Here is an 18,735-nt window from a genome sequence, read left to right as displayed (position 1 = left end):
ATTATCTTTAATGTAAGCGGTAGGGGGGTCTAAGAATGTTTCTGGTTGCGCTAAATGACACTCCAGAAAATTAGGGCAGTTTGACCATTTATTTTCTCCCCTCTAAAGCACCACTAGTCTGGCCGTCATCTTCAGAGAAAGATTGGGGTGTGAGGTTAGGCTGGGGATGGAGTGGGGTTGCTTATGGGCAGGTGGAGATAAAGCTCTGGGAAGAAGCGAGGCAGCTGTGTAGGATGGGGGAAACCATTCATTACTGAGGCTTGGGAGCAGGGCATCCGAGGCGGTCGAACTGGCTGCACTAGCTGGTGTTTCGCGGCGTTCCTCCCAGGTGTGGGACGCTCTTGGTGGGGCAGCAGATATTATGATGTGGCTCTGGGGGACAGAAGAAATGGTCCTGCCAGGTGGCTATGCTTTATAAGGTGGAGCTGTACCTCGGAAAGCCAGGTCTCCAGAAAAAAGGGGTTTAACTGCCAGTACCTGACGGACTAGACAGGAAATTTATCTGTTCCCGGGCTGCCCGAGCGGGAGCCTCCAAAGCCACGCTCTGTGGGTTGGACCAGCACAAGCCCGCACCTTCAATACGCAGGTCCCGCAGGGGCCGCCGGGGCCCCGCCTCCTGGCTGACCTCGGGGTGGGCGGAGCCTCGGGCCACGCTGTCAGCTGGCCACGCGCGCCGGCCGCCTCGGGAATACGGGGAATCCAGCCAATAGGAATGTGCGGCTGCAGTCCTGTCGGCCAATCGCGGGGCGTTTTGGGGGTTGGCCGGCTTGGCGCTGGCTCCAGGGCTATGGAGCCGCTGGCGTGGGGGCAGCCTGTCAGGTGGTGGCGGAGCGGGTAAGGTGAGGGGCAGACGAGGTCAGGGGTCACGCGGGCGCTCAGCTCACCCCGGGCGGGTGGGGAGGACGCAGGGTGGCTCGGGGGCGGGCCTGGGAGCAGGCTCCGGGGCCAGTGTGGGGCACGGAGGGCCGTGCGGGGCTGCGAGGGGCGGTGCGGACAGGGAAGGCCTCAGGCGCGGGGTCCAGATGGAGCCGCATTGTTCGAAGGAAGCCCGAGAGTCAGGCTCCGGGGGTGGCGGCGAAGGCCAGAGGTCGCAGGGACCTGGCCCCTTCCCTGCCGCGGCCTCGGAGAAATGGCTGAACCCCCTGCTGGACCCGCGGCGGAGGCCGACGGGCAAGTGGCAAGTTTCCCGCTGCCGCCTTCGTACCTGCCGAGCGCCTGGCCCCGTCCGGCCCCTGGGCCTCCCGCTGCCTCACTTCAGCGGAAAAACGCCTTTTAGGGCAGCCGACGTCCATGGGGCGCCTTCTGGTGAAGGGCCGGGCGGGCGGCCGAGTGCTTGCGTGTGGGTTGGTTTTACGGTTTTTTGTGCAGCTGGCCGGCCCGGGGCACGTCGGTCGGGCCGTTATGGCACACGGTATGTGAGCGGGGTGGACGCTCTCCGGCTGCTCGCTTTCCTGTGTCCTTTCTTTTAAAGTTGTCGCTTACTTTTCGATATCCCGCCTTTGGATTCCTTTTCACTTTCAGTTTTCCCAAATACCCTACCTCATGTGACTGTTTCCAAGGGCGTCATTAGAGGAGACGTTGGGGAACCTGGGCTTGTGTTTTCCTTCCTGAGATGAAGATACCCTCATATTGTCCACTGCTTCCAAAGGAGTGTTAGGAAGTTAAAGGAATGTGACATCTCTTTAAAGGGGAAAGCAAAAGCAGAAATTATGTGGAAGGAGAGGCAAGCGGAATAGGTTTCCAGAAACTTTTGCTGGCCATAATTTTAGTGCATGTTGGTGAAACCAGGGGTTGCTATGTTTATGTTGACTCTCGTGGTATCTGAAGCCCAACCATTTGCACGACTTCTTGGCTTGTGTAAACCTTTGAGCAATTTGCTTGGCTTCTGTTTTTGCTTCTACATACTTAAATGGGGACTGATGATAATATCAATCTTATAGAGTTGTTGGTGAGTATGAAATGAGCTAATATATATAAAGTGCTTAGAACAGTTCCTGGCATGTAGAAGTTTTTATTATTACCTGCATATGCCTTCTTTCCCTTTGAAGATTCCAAATTAAAGAATTCTGACCTTATTACTTATCCTTTGCTCAGAATCCTATGAGCCTGTTGTTAATGAACCCTTAGGCCCATAGTTTTCATCCATGTCATTAAACCTTGATCTGAGGGTATAGTATAATTATGTGTGACTAGAGGCTTTCTGCTGGGTGTTTATTTTATCATTAAATAAGGTTGGAAATGATCATTGTACGTGGTCTTTTTTTTGAGGAAGATTAGCCCTGAGCTAACATCTGCCACCAATCCTACTCTTTTTGCTGAAGAAGACTGGCCCTGAGCTAACATCTGTGCCCATCTTTCTCTACTTTATATGTGGGACGCCTGCCACAGCATGGCTTGACAAGCAGTGTGTAGGTCCACACCCGGGATCCGGGTCACCAAACCCCGGGCCGCCAAAGTGGAAGGTGGGAACTTAACCTCTGTGCCACTGGGCTGGCCCCACTTGATCTGTCTTTGATAAATGAAACTTGAGAACTTCTTTGGATATTTAGTTTTTCACTGGATAATATTTCATTTACGGTCCTGGCCCAGGCACAGTTTATTTTGGACCCCATACCAAAAAGGCCATGATTGCAGCATACTTGGTTTTTCATGTTTCCGGAATGGCTGTGGGACTTAGGAGGGGAATTTCTGGGCAGCCTGGCAGCATTTCTTGTTAATGAATGAGGAAGCTTGGTACTAATCTAATCTTATTCTGCTGTTAGGAAATCAGCAGTGGTTCCTTGGATTGCTCTGCAGAGCTGCTAAGCAGGCAGCTGTGGTTCAGTTTTGACTCAGTGAAGGTTAGAGGTTAGAGAATGGTATCCACAAAGTAGCATCTTTCCTGTTTGACTTTTTGTGCTTAGAACTTGAGTGGGTGCTGTGGAGTCAAAGACATCTTTATTCCCTGCCTCCTCACTATGTATATCAATACAAATGACTGGTTTATGCCCCTTCTGTGAGCTTAAAAGTCCCTCTCAAGTTCTCTTTGTGCTGTCTGGAAGGTTCTAATGGAAGACTTTTGTTTTCCAATTCTCCCCTTCCAAGGAATCTGCTATTTGTATACATAGCATTTTTGGGAACTAATCACAAAATGAGAAACTTTGAAGAACGTTGCCTATGCAGCAGTACGCTGGCACAATTTGGCTGTGGTACAGATGGTATAAGTTTAGTTATTTAACTTTGGAATAAGACAATGTAGTACTTCTATAGGATTGAAAGATGGATGTTGGCTTGGTGAGAGTGGAGGACAGTGTCTTTGTGAAACCTCTGTATTTGCGCTTAAATAAGGAGGAAAGGGAGTGACGTCTTTAAAAGGTTGAATGTTTGATGCAGAAAGGGAAGCCTTTTGCCCTAATATTTTTGTCATCTTTATTATTTGAGTCTCTGTGATTTGAATAAAATATTTTGAAAAAGAAGGCAGGGAGCATTTGAATGTGCAGAATATAAGCAGTTAGTAGACCTAAACCCTTGTCTCACTCATTGGATGCCATTTATTCTTTTGATAATTTAACAAACATATATTGAACAATTAACATTTGTTGGCCCCCGGAGACATAAAAAGAAGAGCCCTCCAGGTATCATCAGGAATATCATGGATAAAATAAAACATGTATGTATTATAAACTATATTTTAATAAAATCAGAATGGAATATAAAAGTTGGCCAAGAATGATGAAAATATATTTATTGTCCAATTCCTTTCTCCTTTTAATTTAATTTACCCTTTTTTAGTATAAGAACCAAAGTTTCCAGTAAAAACTTCAATTAGGAAATTAGGGTTCTCAATCTTAGTGCTTATTGCTAGTAGGTCAACTTGTATGGGTGATTTTATTTATTTCTTTGCTGAGGAAGATTCTCCCTGAGCTAACATCTGTTGCCAGTATTCCTCTGTTTTGAGTGTGAGCCTCTGTTAAAGCATGGCCATTGATAGACGAGTGGTGTGGGTCCTTGCCCTGGAACTGAACCCAGGCTGCCAAAGTGGAGCATGCCAAACTTAACTACCAGGCCACTGAGGCTGGCCCTTTGTATGGGTTATTTTTATTTGCTTTGGTCCCATTTATCACTGATAATCAAGTATCTGTGAAAACTCCTAGGTAATGAAAGGAGAAGGCTACTAGTTAATTATTAAAATTTTGACAGGCTTCAAAAAAGCAGAAGGAGGCATGTAGAAGGCTGGAGAATCTTGTAGTATGTGTCTGTCTTTATGTATAATTTTTCTTTGCTTTAAGAAAAGAAACATTGAGAAAAATATGTACTTAAAATTGCTAAGCCCAGTCTACATCTGGAGGGGTGCTGGTATCTGGCATTGGAATAAATGAGTTGAATTTAACCTAATGATAATCATTCTTCGCATTTGCCAGAGAAAAGCGACTCAAGCAAGTATGAGGGCAAAACATTTTTTCTGAGTCAAGAAGTGGGTATAGACTGATTTAATAGACTCTTCTTATTTCAGTATAAAGAGGTCTTTGAAATTATTTGTAGAGCTTGGAGTTGTGTTCTAGGACAGAGGTGTCAGGCCAAGGGGCCAGGTTGGTTCCCTAAAGGGAAATGCACTGCTGAGGTTGGTCCCCTAAAGGGAAACTCACTGCTGTAAACTTCTGGTTAGGAGGAAATCAGAGGAAGCTCACTCTGTGAGAGTTGGGAGGAACGAAACCAAGCTATAGCCTCTAGGAGTAAGACTTTAGTGACCCTGATATGTAAGCGAGTAGTCAAGGAGGTTTGGAAGCTGGTTAAGCCTTAGAGCACTGAGCAGAGGAAATGAAGAGTTCTATTTAACAGGTATCAGGCCCTTCTAATTCTGAAGTCTCTGGTTGATGACTGATATTTTTGTCTAAAGGATCAGTCCTTCTTGACAGCCTGGCCGCATTTCTCCCAGCTGTTATCGTCTTTGACACCCAGGCAGCCAGTTTCATTATCGGCTGTATTCTGCCACCACATATCTTATTCCCTCTCTCCTCTTCTTGCTGCTTAACATTTTCTCTTTTTCTTCTTTCTTTATCATTAGATCTTCTCAATGTTAGGTTTTTCTTTCAACTATAACGGATTCTCAGAAGTCCAACTCAGGTGAGAAACAGGAAACTTGATGTTGAGTTGAAATTGTGGTTCTCTGAGAGACTAAGTAAGATGTCTCCGATTTTGAGATTATTACTATGGCATCCAGAGTCAGTAAAACAAAGAAGAGTCTAAGTTGGTATCTCAATGGCCATTGTGCCAGAGTGAGAGAGTGAGAGACATATGCACATGCAGAGGCCCTGATGTGTATTAAGCACATTGTACAATAGCAGTACTGTTCGTACTTTATGAACTGGGCGTGCTTGTTTGGCTTTCAGTTGAAGACATTCTCACACTACCTGCTTAGGCAGGGAAGATTAGAGTTTTTAGGCCTTTTATTTTAAACGAACACCAGAGGGGCTTTTCACTGTTCCTTCTGTCCAGAAGTAGATGTAATCAGTCTTCAACCTGTCTTTTCTTTTCATTTTATCAATTTTATATTAAATTCATTTTCTTAAGAGAAAAATAGGGTACACTTATCCAAATTTAAAAAATAATTCCAAACTTTACATCCTCAAGAATAATTTAGGAATTCACATGGCTTTTCTAAGCTGTTTCTCTCCACTCATTGCCAGTTGGGGCAGATTGAGTTTGGGAACTAATTAGATGGATATCCTTGATGAAGAGACTCAGAAGATGGTGCTTTTTCATTGACCTGTAATGGAAAAACAGAGGAAGTAATAATCTCTCATTTAAAAAAAAGTGGCTAGTAATCTTCCTTATTAAAATACATAGGGTTCAGAAAACAATTAGCCCTGTTTGAACCACTTGAATATTTCAGAGTTTTGTTGACTCCAAATTGTCTCAGGGCAGGAGCTCACCTTCATGAAGAGCATCTTGTACAACACAGTTGTTAGATTAATAGTAATGGCTTAGTAGGAGTATCAAATACTTTAGCCTTAAAGTAGACCTTTAGGGAAAAGGGAATTTTAGAGGGATCTGGAAATCTTTACAGGTTCTTTAGGACAAATGAAGTGATACCCTTTAAAAAGTGGATTTAAAGCCTTGGTCTGTGCATCTGGCAGTTTCCACTTTGTTACCAGCATGTTGCTGGCGCTGAACGTTGTCTGAGGGAAGCATCAAGAGGGAGAAGAGGTGTCTTTGCCAGTCAGCTTTAAACATTCCTGCTCACATTTAATCAGTTGCTTCCATGCAAACAGTTTTCTGGTTGTCTCTCTGAAAGTTCTTTTCCTACTTAATGTGGTCTTTGATTTTATTTATATAGGGATAGGGAGGAAAAAAGAGGGAAAGAATTAGAGGACTGTTCAAAAACGTTCCTCTTTAAACCTTACAGTTAATTTTGGGGAGACCTTTTGAACACAGCTCTAAAATCAGTGAAATGATTGTGAGTGCCTTTGCACTCTACGGGGGAATTTTATAGAAAAAAATTATTTCAAATTGAAAAAATTTTTTTAAACCATAGGGGAAAAAAGTTTAAGTCATATGTATTTTAATATTCAGTATTTCAGACTTTCTTGGGGCGTATTTTTAAAACAGGTTTGGGCTATCCAAATTGTTCTTCCAGAGTTCTTGTAAATGCTAAGAGAACATGGAGTTGTTAACTAGATGTTCCGAACTTATTATAGCTAGTGTGTGTTTTGGGGGATAACTTTTTATTTTGATATGCTTTCAGACTTACAGAAAAGCTGCAAGGATAGTATCAGGGAATAAATGATTTCAAGATAACATGATAAGAGTAATGATGGTGGTAAGCAGCAAGTGCCTTGGGGGAACATGAAGGAGGGCCATTTAACCCAAATTAGGGAGTCGAGAAAAGCTTTCCTGAGGAGGTGGCTTCTAATTCAGGTCAAACTCCCGAATCATAATTTCAGAGCATGGCTATTTGGGCGCTAAGACAAAGTAGTAGTAAGTTAAGCTTAAGGCAATACATGCCTGCCAGCTGGACAGCTGCAGCTGTCTGATTATCCATTACAGGAGCTTTTATCAGAGTTCAACTGAACATCCCTCAAGTGTTTGTTGAGAAGCTGCATGAATCCATATGACCTTCCATTTTTAAAAGGTAAATAATACATGTACACAGTAAAAGAAAATTTTAAGTGCAGAACGATAATACACTGTATATTGAGTGAGAGGTCTTCCTTTCACCTGACCTCATTTGTGCTCCCTCACTTCTTCCTCTTAAGGACAGCATTACCAGTTTTTGGCGTGTCCTTTGGAGATAGTCTGTAGATGTACATGTGTGTATTCTCCTTTTTACTATGTAATGATAGCACACTGTTCTCTGATGGATTTTCTACTTAAAAATGTACCTTGGAGATTGTTTCCTATCAATACATGTAGATCTGCCTTATTTATAATAGCTGCATGGTATTCCATCCTATGAATGTACGTAGTTTATTTAACCAGTCCCCTGCTAAGATCTAGGTTGTTTTTAGTCTTTTGATAGTGCAAACAATGCTATGGGAAATATCCTTTAGGATATTTAGTGTTTCTTTAGGATGCGTTCTTAGAAGTGGAATTGCTGAGTCAAAGGATATGTAGACTTTTGTCATTTTACACAGAAAATGTAACTTTATTAGCATTTTTATCTTGTAAAACAGTCTTACAACTTTTGATAAGGAATGGGAAAAAATAGTTATATTAAATTTAACCATGAGTGCCATTTTTCTGTTGTTGATTGCTGTTTGATAGGAAACTTACTGGCTTTAAGACAAGGTGGCACTTTATAGTTAGAGGTGAACTAGAATATCAAAGTAGTATTAATCGTAATTATCGAAATATTGCTGGGTTGATTCTGGTTGCTTGTATCGCAACCTCATCTTTTCCTTAATGTAATTAAATGACTGAAATTACCTGGTGGTGCCATCCTAGAGAGAAAACCCATCTTAATATTAACTTACTGCTTCCATGTGGTGTTACGTTGTCATGGAGACTTAAATAGTGTGCGGCTCACAAAGCATAACTGACCCTCACTGTTCCCTGTCCTGTTATGTTTTATGGACACTGTAAACAATGGAGCTTATGGTGTGCTGACTCAAAGTTTTGATGAGAAAGTTGGAATCTAGAGTCCATTTTCTCTCTTGGAATAATACATTCCTGAGATTTCAGAGAGATGACCAGACTTCTTGTATTTTATCCACTCTGTATGTAATTAGTCTAGGAATAATCACTTAGAATACTAATAATAATTAAAAATTTCATCATGACAGGCTTTTTCCAAGCCTGTAGTCTGCAAAAGTGACAGTCAAATAATTTTAGACAGAAATATTTCATGATGAAATTTTTTTTTTTAAAGAGTTTATTTTTCCTTTTTCTCCCCAAAGCCCCCTGGTACATAGTTGTATATTCTTCGTTGGGGGTCCTTCTGGCTGTGGCATGTGGGATGCCGCCTCAGCATGGCTTGACGAGCAGTGCCATGTCGGCGCCCAGGATCCAAACCAGTGAAACCCTGGGCCACCGAAGCGGAGCACAGGAACTTAACCACTCAGCCACGGGGCCAACCCCTCTGTGCCTTCTTAAACAGGGTATCAACCATCACTACAAAAGTAATCTAATTTAATCAGTTCTTGGTGAGTAGGGCCATGATTAGAAACTTGAGTTGTTCTTAATAATAATAATATAATATTAATAATATATTAATAGTAATATTTTAAATAATAATGTTCTCAGAGCTGATTGAAATATAAGCAAGGACTTTTTTGGCTCATACCAAATGGCTCAAGACCTTTTCCTGTAAGAGCCATAGTCTCAGATCTGATTTGTGGTTTCTAATTTATTATGGGTTAGGATAACCTGATAACCTGGCTTCTTAGAATTATATATAAAATAAAAGTAAAAACGTTCTGGGTGGGGCCAAGGAGCTGTGCTGTGATTGGAATCCAAGTGGCTACTGATACTCGGTGTGGTCGGATATGTAAATCCCATTTTGGTGAGGTGATCTTGTAACTGGCTGAAAGAGGGTTTGGGTTTAGAAAGTGTCATTGAGGTCTGTTGGCTGGTGTTTAGCCATCTGGTGGCTCAAAATCTGATAGGAGGGACGTGGCTAGTCGTCCATTATAAGAAAATAGTTGATATTGGTGACGATAGAGATGAAAGATTATGTTTTCCAAATTAACGAGTGGTGGTATGATTTACACCCCAGAAGACAGATGAAACGTAAAATCCCCTTCAGATCTGAACTCTGTAATTTTATAAGATAGGTATAGAATATGTTAGTAGATTATCTGAAAAAGAAAGTAGAAGCAAAAAAGGGACAAGAGTGGAAAAGACTAAGCAGTAAAAGAAAGCTAAAGGAAGGCTTCATGACTTTTTCAGTAGGATAGTTGTTATTGAGATTTAAGTGTGTGAGGGGGTAACAATAAATATTACCTTGTCTTTTCCCTTCTAAATTTGGAATCAACTGGGAAGTAGATTCTTTAATTACTTAATTGAAATAAAAAAAAAAACACCCTTAACGGTGGGGCTGACTAGAGAATATGCCATAGATCTGTGGCCAAATGGGCTTACTAATATCCTCCCATCCCCCCAGTTAAACTTAACCCAATAGGATGCTGGACATCTGGGACACCCCATCCCCCACAGGTTGCTTATTGCAGGATGGAGAGAATTGCTGGCATCCTGCAGACCATGCCTGGTCCTGTTGGTCCTTAGCTCTCCTTGAGAGCCCAGGAGGGGAGGGCCATGGTCATTAGTTTCTTCTCCCAGTTGTTGAAGGGTTGGGGAATGAGATCTGAAACATTATAGCTGAGGTCTCTTCTCAGGGAACTTTGAGGCTGAGAATAGTGGTCCTCCACTACCAGTATGCTGGTGATGTGCTTTTCTCCCCCTTCCCAGAAAATTGAAGCATTAACTTAAATTGTTAGATCAAGAGAGTTACAGATCGCTGTCCTTAAAAACTCGTAAAAATGGGGCGAAATCAGTCTGGTTTTAGATATTTGGGTTAATCTGGAGGCAAAAGCAGAGACTGCGTGGTTGCCTAGCACCTCTCTGTGGATGTTCCTTAAGAAGTATTTGCCAAGGGGCTGGCCCAGTGACTTAGTGCTTAAGTTCCCGTGCTCGGCTTCAGTGGCCCAGGGTTGGTGGGCTCAGGTCCCAGGTGCAGACATACAGACTACTCATCAAGCCATGTTGTGGCAGTATCCCACATTCAAAATAGAGGAAGATTGGCATGGATGTTAGCTCAGGGACAATCTTCCTCAAGCAAAAAAAGAGGAAGATTGGCAACAGATGTTAGCTCAGGGCCAGTCTTCCTCACCACATATACACACAAAAAAGTATTTGCCTACTTCTCCAAAATACCTTCTGCTTCAGTTTGGTTTTGAAGTCTTCCTAGCAAAAATGTGTTTAAGACTTTTACATTTTTTACTAAATAAATTTTAATCATACTCTGATAACTAATTATTTTCGAGGTTATCTAATTCAGTAGAAGAATTACTTTTTTCACCCAGTAAATGTTGATTTGTACAGAGTAACAAAATGCTGGTTCTGAACTTGTTTGTTTTTGCTAATTCCTCCCCCTCCTTTTTCTCCTTTCCAGAATCCTATTCTAAGAACTCCGGCACTCAGGTATCCACCATGGTGTTGGGTCCTGAACAGAAGATGCCAGATGGTAATTTACAGCTTTGTGTTATTGTCTAATTTTTGTTTGGTTTTAGGCTTAAGTCAATAATATAAATTTACATTATTTTCCTGCTTCCCTATTCCAACAAAAATTGTCCCCATCTCTTCTACCCCAGCCGACAATATCATCATGGAGACCTGCTCCATTCAGAAGTCACCATCTGGTGACTTGAAAATGGGTTTATAGGCACAGAGACCTGCCTCATATCTTACTTCTAATTCTGAGATGAGCCAAAATAGCTACAAGTTTGGCTTCTATAGCAGTAATGCTTGCGGGGCAGTATTATTTGCAGACCTGGCATAAAGACGTCCAGAGTGCTTTGGCTGCTCCTGGCACTTGAGATGTGTATGGAGCAGTAAAATACTGAGTGAGCACCTTCTACTGTGTGTTTGATTAGAACTTCTTGAGTGCTTTGACTAATCGTTCCTAATACTAAATTTCCCCTTTAGAATTTCCATTCCTTTTCTGTAAATTTCCTCATCAATTCAGGGCCACTTAAGATGAAGTGGGTCAGCTCCCTGTAGAAAGAAAGCTTTTGTTTGGCTAATTGGAGGCTGCAGGGATTTCTTGGAAACACTGAGATTAGAGTTTCGTGGTTCAAAATAGCCATTTGATGGCTACAGCACACTGGGCTTTGTATCTTTCTGGCAGATTAGCCCTTTTCTCCCAGGCCCTCCCCCTCCCTGCATTTAAGATGAACTGCAAAATGCAGATCTCGAGGGAACACTGATGCTCCTCTGAGAAGAGCCCTCCTGTCACGAGAGTGCCAGCACCCCGTGACCTGAGGCTCTTCACTGCAGACCTTAGTCAGGAGGCAGAGGGTTCTTGCGTGGTGGTTTCCCTGCAGCTGCAGATTTTAGCTTGAGCTGTGGGAGGATTTTGAAGCTTCCGCATTTTTTGAGAAGCCTGACAGAGGTATAATGTCCAAGGATAATTCTTTGAGTAAGTCCTGCCCAATAATGGGGATGTTTGTGTGTGTGTTTGTGTGTGTGTATGTATGTATGTGTATGTCTTCCACTAGACTGATCTAGTTAGTTTCTTCTAAAAGTTACGATTTTAGGTACCAATGGGGCTAGTCTGGGAATGTTATATTTTGAGCCCTAGACATCAGTATTTTTAGAAGAAAGTGAAATAGGTCTGAAAATTGCCAATAGGAATAGAAGTGTGAAGGTAGGAAAACCATTTGTGAGATTAGTGTTAAGACTGATTTAGAGCTTAGTGACTGTGGAAGATGGGTGAGAGGGAGCTTTTTTACCATAAGCCTTTTTGTACTTCTTGAATTTTCAATGATGTGAATGTATTGCCTGTTCAAAAATTAATTTATTAAAAATATAAATAAAAATAAACTATTGGAAATCAATTGTGCTAGAGTCAGGCTGGTCTTGTGCATTTAGGTATTAAAAAGATTTAGTTTCAGTATTACTAAGGTAGAGTTAGCGTATTCGTTCATTTTTATTAATTTCTTCTCAAATCTGTTAATTCAGATGATGCTTCTGGAGACCATGGGGACTCTGCCAGTCTTGGTGCCATCAACTCTGCCTATAGTAACTCCTCTCTTCCTCAGTCTACTGGGCACTCAGAGGAACCCTTCACCACCTACTTTGATGAGAAAATCGCCATTCCTGAGGAGGAGGTTAGTGACAGGTTCTTGGAGGAGAATATTATTATTTAGGGAAAGCCTGTGAGTGAAAAGTCTGCCGGACAACTCAAGATCAACAGCCTTAGATCTAATTTTGGCAAGCAATCTCTGAAGACTGAAGTTTTGTAATCAGAATAAATACAAACTGTTGAGGAAAATGAGGGCCTTGAAAACAGTTGCCAAATTGTACTAGTGACTATTTTTTGATTAAGAAAGCATGAATTTCATGTTCCATTTTTACAGTGGCTTTTGTCCCATTTTGGTAATGGTTGGTCACAGAGGTATTGATATTGTTCCTTGGGTTTTAGAATAAGAGGCTGATGGAAGGAGCAGGGAAGGGAAGGGCTCTTATTTGGATAGAAAAGTGGCCAGCTCGTTGATAAGAATTGGATAAGATGGAAACTTGGACACACACAGTATCCAACATCCTAAATCCTTTGTTCTTGTGAAGCTGATATTGTTGCTTTATATGTGATAAAATAACAGATTAGTAGTGAATTAGATGAGTAGTTTGGAGGTGATAAAAAGTTTGATTTCTGGGGCTGGCCCCGTGGCCGAGTGGTTAAGTTCGCGCGCTCCGCTGCAGGCGGCCCAGTGTTTCGTTGGTTCGAATCCTGGGCGCGGACATGGCACTGCTCATCGAACCACGCTGAGGCAGCGTCCCACATACCACAACTAGAAGGACCCACAACAAAGAATATACAACTATGTACCAGAGGGGCTTTGGGGAGAAAAAGGAAAAAAATAAAAAAAAAATCTTTAAAAAAAAAAAAAAAAAGTTTGATTTCTTTTCTTCTCTTGTATAGTACTCTTGTTTTAGCTTTCGTAAACTCTGGGCTTTCACGGGACCAGGCTTTCTTATGAGCATTGCCTACCTGGATCCAGGAAACATCGAATCTGATTTGCAGTCTGGAGCAGTGGCTGGATTTAAGGTGAACATCTAGTCCTACCCCTGTCCCTTTTAAATACACACAACACACACCCTCACATCCTTTTTTTCTACCTTGCCTGTTGGACATCAACCCTGGGGGCTATATGCAGATACTTCATTGGCAGTGACACTTAAGTACTTTCCCATCAGGTTTTTATTTTATTTTATCCACATAGTTTCCATGAACAAAGGGGAACCTGCAGATGGGAGAAACTAAGGCTCAGAAAGGTACAAGATGACAGAGAAGGTCGTGTGCAGAATCTGATACAGATCTCGGGTCACTTGATTCCTGACCTGGGCTCTTTCCTGAATGTAGTGTTTCCCATTCATGTTGCCAAACAACCAAACAAAAAAACCCCAGTTGTTTAATAGTGTTATGGTGGGATTTTGTTCAAAACCCGAGTTGTTTAATAGTGTTATGGTGGGATTTTGTTCTTTAGTTGCTCTGGATTCTTCTGTTGGCCACCATTGTGGGGCTTCTGCTCCAGCGCCTTGCAGCTAGACTGGGAGTGGTTACTGGCCTGCATCTTGCTGAAGTGTGTCATCGTCAGTATCCCAGGGTGAGTAATGTACTGTCTGTCTGTTACTCATCATAAGAATCTATGTGTCTGGCAATATGTGCTGGCTCCACTGTACTGAAACGGTGGAGAACATGACAGTCCCAAGGGAGATTTTATAACCTCTCTTGCTGCTAAGCTATGGTTCTTGGCTCCTTCAAAATCTAACTTGAGATTCACCTTTTTCCCACAAAGTTTCCTTAGAAAATTGCTGTTTGAGTAAAAATTTATCATTCACTTTGTTTTCTGGCATCTAGCAGTGCCCAGCCCATGGAGAGGGAGGCCTACTCTCTCTAAGCACTTTCATTCATACATCCATCCATATTACTCCATCACTTGGCGTTATACATATTTACTTTTTTGACTTTGCCATCAATTTGAAAAAAGTAAGTTTTTTCCTTTTATTACAAACTATATGTGGCAGGATCTTTGGATTTGCAACTAATTATTTTTCAATTTACCCTGACCCTGGAGGTTATGCTGTCCTCTAGATCTTCCTTCTGGACATTTCGGGCTTTCTTATGGCCACCTAAGGCAGGAATGGACCCTATGTCTGGAAGATAGCTTTAACCTAGCTTCATTTCTAGATAATATACTAATCTACCTCTGATTTGTCCTAAGTGTTTAGTTTCCTTTCCTGGCTGTGAGAAAGTATCTTTATCTGCTTTATTTTTTTCATATATGCTTCTCAAAAAAACCCTTGGTAATTTATCATTTCTTTAGCTTCTCTTTCTTCATGTACCTTAACAGTTGTTCTGTGTGACAGAGTTTTTGGATAGTAGGTACCTGGAGGTGGTTTTCTTTTCCTGGCCTCAGTGAGCCAGCATTAACCAAATTTGTCTTTCAGCTGGATTGTTTGACCAGATTAGTTTCCTATTTTGTTATACACCATCCAATTCCAACCACTTTTCCCAGAGCCGTTTTGCATGTCCATCCTTTTTCACTTTCTTCTGTATTATTATTACATTAAGGATGGCACTAGCCTTTTCACATGTGTTTTGTCCCTTCAGCTATGGTCAGGATAGATATTTTCTTCTGCACTCATTTTCTGTTCTCTCCTGGACAATATTTTGACCATATTAGTATCTTCATTTTCCCCTAAAACTTTTAGAATTATTTTTAGACAGGAAATTTTAAGTGGAAATTAATGAATGGAAATTCCACTCCTCTCTTGAGTGGAAGGGAAAGAGAAAAAGTTAGGATCAGCTGCTGCCCTGACCTTGGCTCATAGGCTCTGCCACGTGGAAGCACCTTTGCCTTTTCCAGCTAGCGGCTACAATACGATGATGGGCCAAGTGGAGCAAAGTTCTGGTACTTCATCTCTAGACTGAATGCTTATAAAGAACTGTTTATGGGTCATTGCCAAAGTGTGAATTCTAAACTATGGAGGAAAATCTTAGAAATGATTAATTAGAATTGTGTCTTTCTGCTGTTTGGTATTTAGGTCCCACGAATTATCCTGTGGCTGATGGTGGAGTTGGCTATCATTGGCTCAGATATGCAAGAAGTTATTGGCTCAGCCATTGCCATCAATCTCTTGTCTATGGGAAGGTGAGGGGGTTTTCCTCTAGAAAGTAATCAGCATTTTGCTAGATTTCAAAGCAAATGTAAAAACAAAAACCCAACGCATTGTCAATTTTTAAGATTCAACTCAAGTATTATTTTTTTTTGTGGAACCTTTCTGGAACCAGTTTCTTCTCCCCTGGCAGATGTAGACTCGATATCTTCTATGTTCTTATGCCAGGTTATACATACCTCTATTATACAGTGTGTGGCATTTGTATTACAATTATTTATTTGTACGTCAGTTTATCCCACTAGAAGGTGAGCTCCTTAAAGGGTAAGACCATACTTTTCAGCTTTGTATCCTAAATGTCTGACATACTAGAACAATCAAAGTTTAAATGAATGTAATTCAGTTGATGGTGTGATCTAAACTACTGAAGGCCTGGCCTCCTGTCACTGTCCCTTCTCTCTTAAGTTCTTGCTTTTCCATGTGTTGTATATCTGGACAGTTGTTGGGAAGAGTGTTTCTCAGCGTTTTTCTTTCCTTTAATTTCCATTTCTTTTTGTGTGTGTTTGTGAGGAAGATTGGCCCTGAGCTAACATCTGTTGCCAATCTTCCTCTTTTTGCTCAAGGAAGATTGTCGCTGAGCTAACATCTGCCAATCTTCCTGTACTTTATGTGGGATGCCACCACAGCGTGGCTTGAGTGGTGTGTGGATCCGCGCCCAGGATCCAAACCTGTGAATCCCAGGCCACCAAAGCAGAATGTGTGAACTCAACTGCTATGCCACTGGGCTAGCCCCCCTCTTTTTGAAAAAAAAAAAAAAATTAAAATTAAAAAATTTTTTTAAATTATTTCTTTTGGGTGAGGAAGATTGTCCCTGAACTAACATCTGTGCCAGTCTGCCTCCGTTTTGTATGGGGGACACTGCCACAGCATAGCTTGATGAGTAGTATGTAGGTCCATGCCTGGGATCTGAACCCACAAACCCTGGGCCACCATAGCAGAGCATGCAAATTTAACCACTGTGCCACTGGGCCAGCCCCTAATCTCCATTTCTCATCTCTGACCTAGGGTTCCTCTCTGGGGTGGAGTTCTCATCACCATTGCAGATACCTTTGTATTTCTCTTTTTGGACAAATATGGTAAGGAGAGTGGGAATGGAGGGATTAGTCAAAGGAGCCACTTTCCATCTTGTGGCTGATGGGGAAGTCTGCCTTCTGTGAGCTCACTGCTGCATTTTTCTCTTTAGGCTTGCGGAAGCTAGAAGCATTTTTTGGCTTTCTTATCACCGTTATGGCCCTCACATTTGGATATGAGGCAAGTATTATAGGCGATTCATTACCTTTTTAAAACAAAATTTTTTTTCCCTTTTATTTTAAAAGATAGTATAATGCTAGGATGGTTTAATTGTATGTGTGTTAACAAAAAGCCAGTTCATCCCTGGGCCAATTTTGAAGGAATATGATCTATAGCAAAGAGTAGTGCCCAGGAAGGCCTGCAGGGACTCCTAGGTCAAAAATGACTAGACTTTCTAGGACTTTCCAGACTAGACTCCCTGGTTCCAAGTTGGCCATCCTGACAACAGAACAGCCTTGGAGAAAGTTAGGGAGGAGATTACAGGTTTATTCTTGGCTTTTAACTTAGAGGGTTCGGTTTTGCTATCCTGGTTTGTATTAACTACAGCTTGAACTTTCCCTGTATTACAACAGTTAAAACTAGGGGATATAGTGGATATTTCCTGATTTGTGCCCCAACCCAAACATTCCTGGGAATCAGTACCATTATATGCAGTAAGAGCATCTTTCTATGTCCAATCGTTATAAACTGATTTCTGCTTATTGGCCTGGTTAAACTTTAACAAATATATCTAGGGCCAGCCCGGTGGCGCAGCGGTTAAGTTCGCACATTCCACTTTAGCAGCCCCGGGTTCGCCGGTCCAGATCCCAGGTGCGAACATGGCACCACTTGTCAAAGCCATGCTGTGGTAGGTGTCCCACCTATAAAGTAGAGGAAGATGGGCACGGATGTGAGCTCAGGGCCAGTGTTCCTCAGCAAAAAGAGGAGGATTGGCAGCAGTTGTTAGCTCAGGGCTAATCTTCAAAAAAAAAACCCACAAAAAATCAAAAAATATATCTAATCTATGAGTAGATTATGCAGCTTGCTCTCAGGTTTCCAAGAGAAATGCTGAACCAGAAAAAGTACATGTAAGAAGTGTTAATGAATGAGTCTCAGCATATGCTAGTGGCAAACGTAAGTGATTTTTAGATGAACATAGATGAACAGAAGCATGGTAAATGTGGATAATCAGAATTTACTCTGTATTTCTGGATCTGTCTCATAGGAGTTATTGTGAAGCTCATATCAATAAGGCACTTAGCAGCCATTTTATTCCTTTAGAATATTAATTACATTCTATACTCATCTATTTTGTATATCTAGAATATGATACCCTGGTACTGAATTCTCTGACCTCTGGCAGCAAGCCCCTTACGCTGCTTGCTTTTTTGATAATTCCATATTCCTCATTGTCCTAGATAGTTGTTGAAGAAGAAGGAGTTGTAAGGAGTAAAGGATGCTGAGCATTTCCAGTACTTAGTCTCATTTTGCAGTAAAGGCTAATAGTTGTCATTTGGTTTGTAGTATATTACAGTGAGACCCAGCCAGAGCCAGGTACTCAAGGGCATGTTCGTGCCAGGCTGTTCAGGCTGTCGCACCCCACAGATTGAGCAGGCTGTGGGCATCGTGGGAGCTGTCATCATGCCACACAACATGTACTTGCATTCTGCCTTAGTCAAGGTGAGCAAGGCCGTTATCTCAGTGGCCTCTTGGATCGTTCATCGGGGGGCTGACCAGTTGCAAGGGACACCACTTAGTTTACAACAGTTAAGAGTCCTGAATGAGCAAGTTGTTTTCCCATGGTTGGACGTTTATAAACTCCACACACTTGGACTCTGTTTTTATCACCCTTGGTGACCAGAGATAACTGACTCCACAGAGAAGCTGGGACTAAAGTTCTTCATAAAAGGCCTGAAAGTGCACTCTTTCTCTTGTGTTTCCATCTCAGAAGCCTGAGTGGCCTTGTGGAGGTCAGGAGTAAAGGAGCCCAAACAGGCTTTTACCAGTCAGTCTTACACAATAGTTTGCTGAGAGATTTCAGAGACCTTTGTAATTAAGGTTATACACCTCTTAGGACTGAAATCAGCTTGTTTTTGTAGGTCAGTGGTTCTCCTAGCCACAATAACTAAGAGCTCACTAGTCACTTAGTCACTCTTCCCTATTTGGGGAGTGTGCAATGTCGTCAAAGGGTCATGAAGTTCTTACTCAATGAACTAGGATGTAAGTGAGTTCTCTCATAATTCATCTGGTCAATTGTTTGCTCTCTAAATCTTTTAGCTGACTCTAAACTCTTGAAATATTACAAGGAAA

The 18,735-nt window shown here is 41.9% G+C and overlaps 1 protein-coding gene and 1 long non-coding RNA gene across 24 annotated transcripts in view; one reads left to right on the top strand and one right to left on the bottom strand.

The window, feature by feature from the left end:
* Positions 1 to 18,735, top strand: part of SLC11A2 (solute carrier family 11 member 2) — a 47,420-nt gene that overhangs the window by 843 nt on the left and 27,842 nt on the right. For 4 of the 23 annotated variants that reach the window (XR_011540427.1, XR_011540426.1, XR_011540425.1 and 1 more), the window contains exons 1-9: positions 630 to 834; positions 10,589 to 10,660; positions 12,157 to 12,305; positions 13,118 to 13,243; positions 13,683 to 13,802; positions 15,244 to 15,350; positions 16,381 to 16,451; positions 16,559 to 16,626; positions 17,950 to 18,105. Coding sequence is in view for 15 of the 23 variants with exons in the window: in XM_008512402.2 (XP_008510624.1) it covers positions 10,627 to 10,660; positions 12,157 to 12,305; positions 13,118 to 13,243; positions 13,683 to 13,802; positions 15,244 to 15,350; positions 16,381 to 16,451; positions 16,559 to 16,626; positions 17,950 to 18,105 (831 nt within the window). In the remaining 8 variants the exon portion in view is untranslated. Of the gene's footprint in view, positions 1 to 629; positions 840 to 864; positions 3,650 to 5,043; positions 5,104 to 7,026; positions 7,112 to 10,588; positions 10,661 to 12,156; positions 12,306 to 13,117; positions 13,244 to 13,682; positions 13,803 to 15,243; positions 15,351 to 16,380; positions 16,452 to 16,558; positions 16,627 to 17,949; positions 18,106 to 18,735 lie in introns of those variants that run through there. The other 19 variants (XR_011540423.1, XR_011540422.1, XR_011540421.1 and 16 more) reach the window with 11 other exon arrangements.
* On the bottom strand, positions 71 to 1,344 carry LOC139083586 (uncharacterized). The gene is made up of 2 exons (XR_011540439.1): positions 1,205 to 1,344; positions 71 to 372 (listed from the first exon to the last, which is right to left on the bottom strand). It is a non-coding gene; the product is annotated as an uncharacterized lncRNA (long non-coding RNA).

Source organism: Equus przewalskii, chromosome 5, assembly GCF_037783145.1.
Source record: "Equus przewalskii isolate Varuska chromosome 5, EquPr2, whole genome shotgun sequence".
In the NCBI taxonomy this organism is placed as follows: domain Eukaryota; kingdom Metazoa; phylum Chordata; class Mammalia; order Perissodactyla; family Equidae; genus Equus; species Equus przewalskii.
The sequence above is the reverse complement of the archived record's forward strand: the minus strand, read 5'-3'. Positions and strand labels throughout refer to the sequence as shown.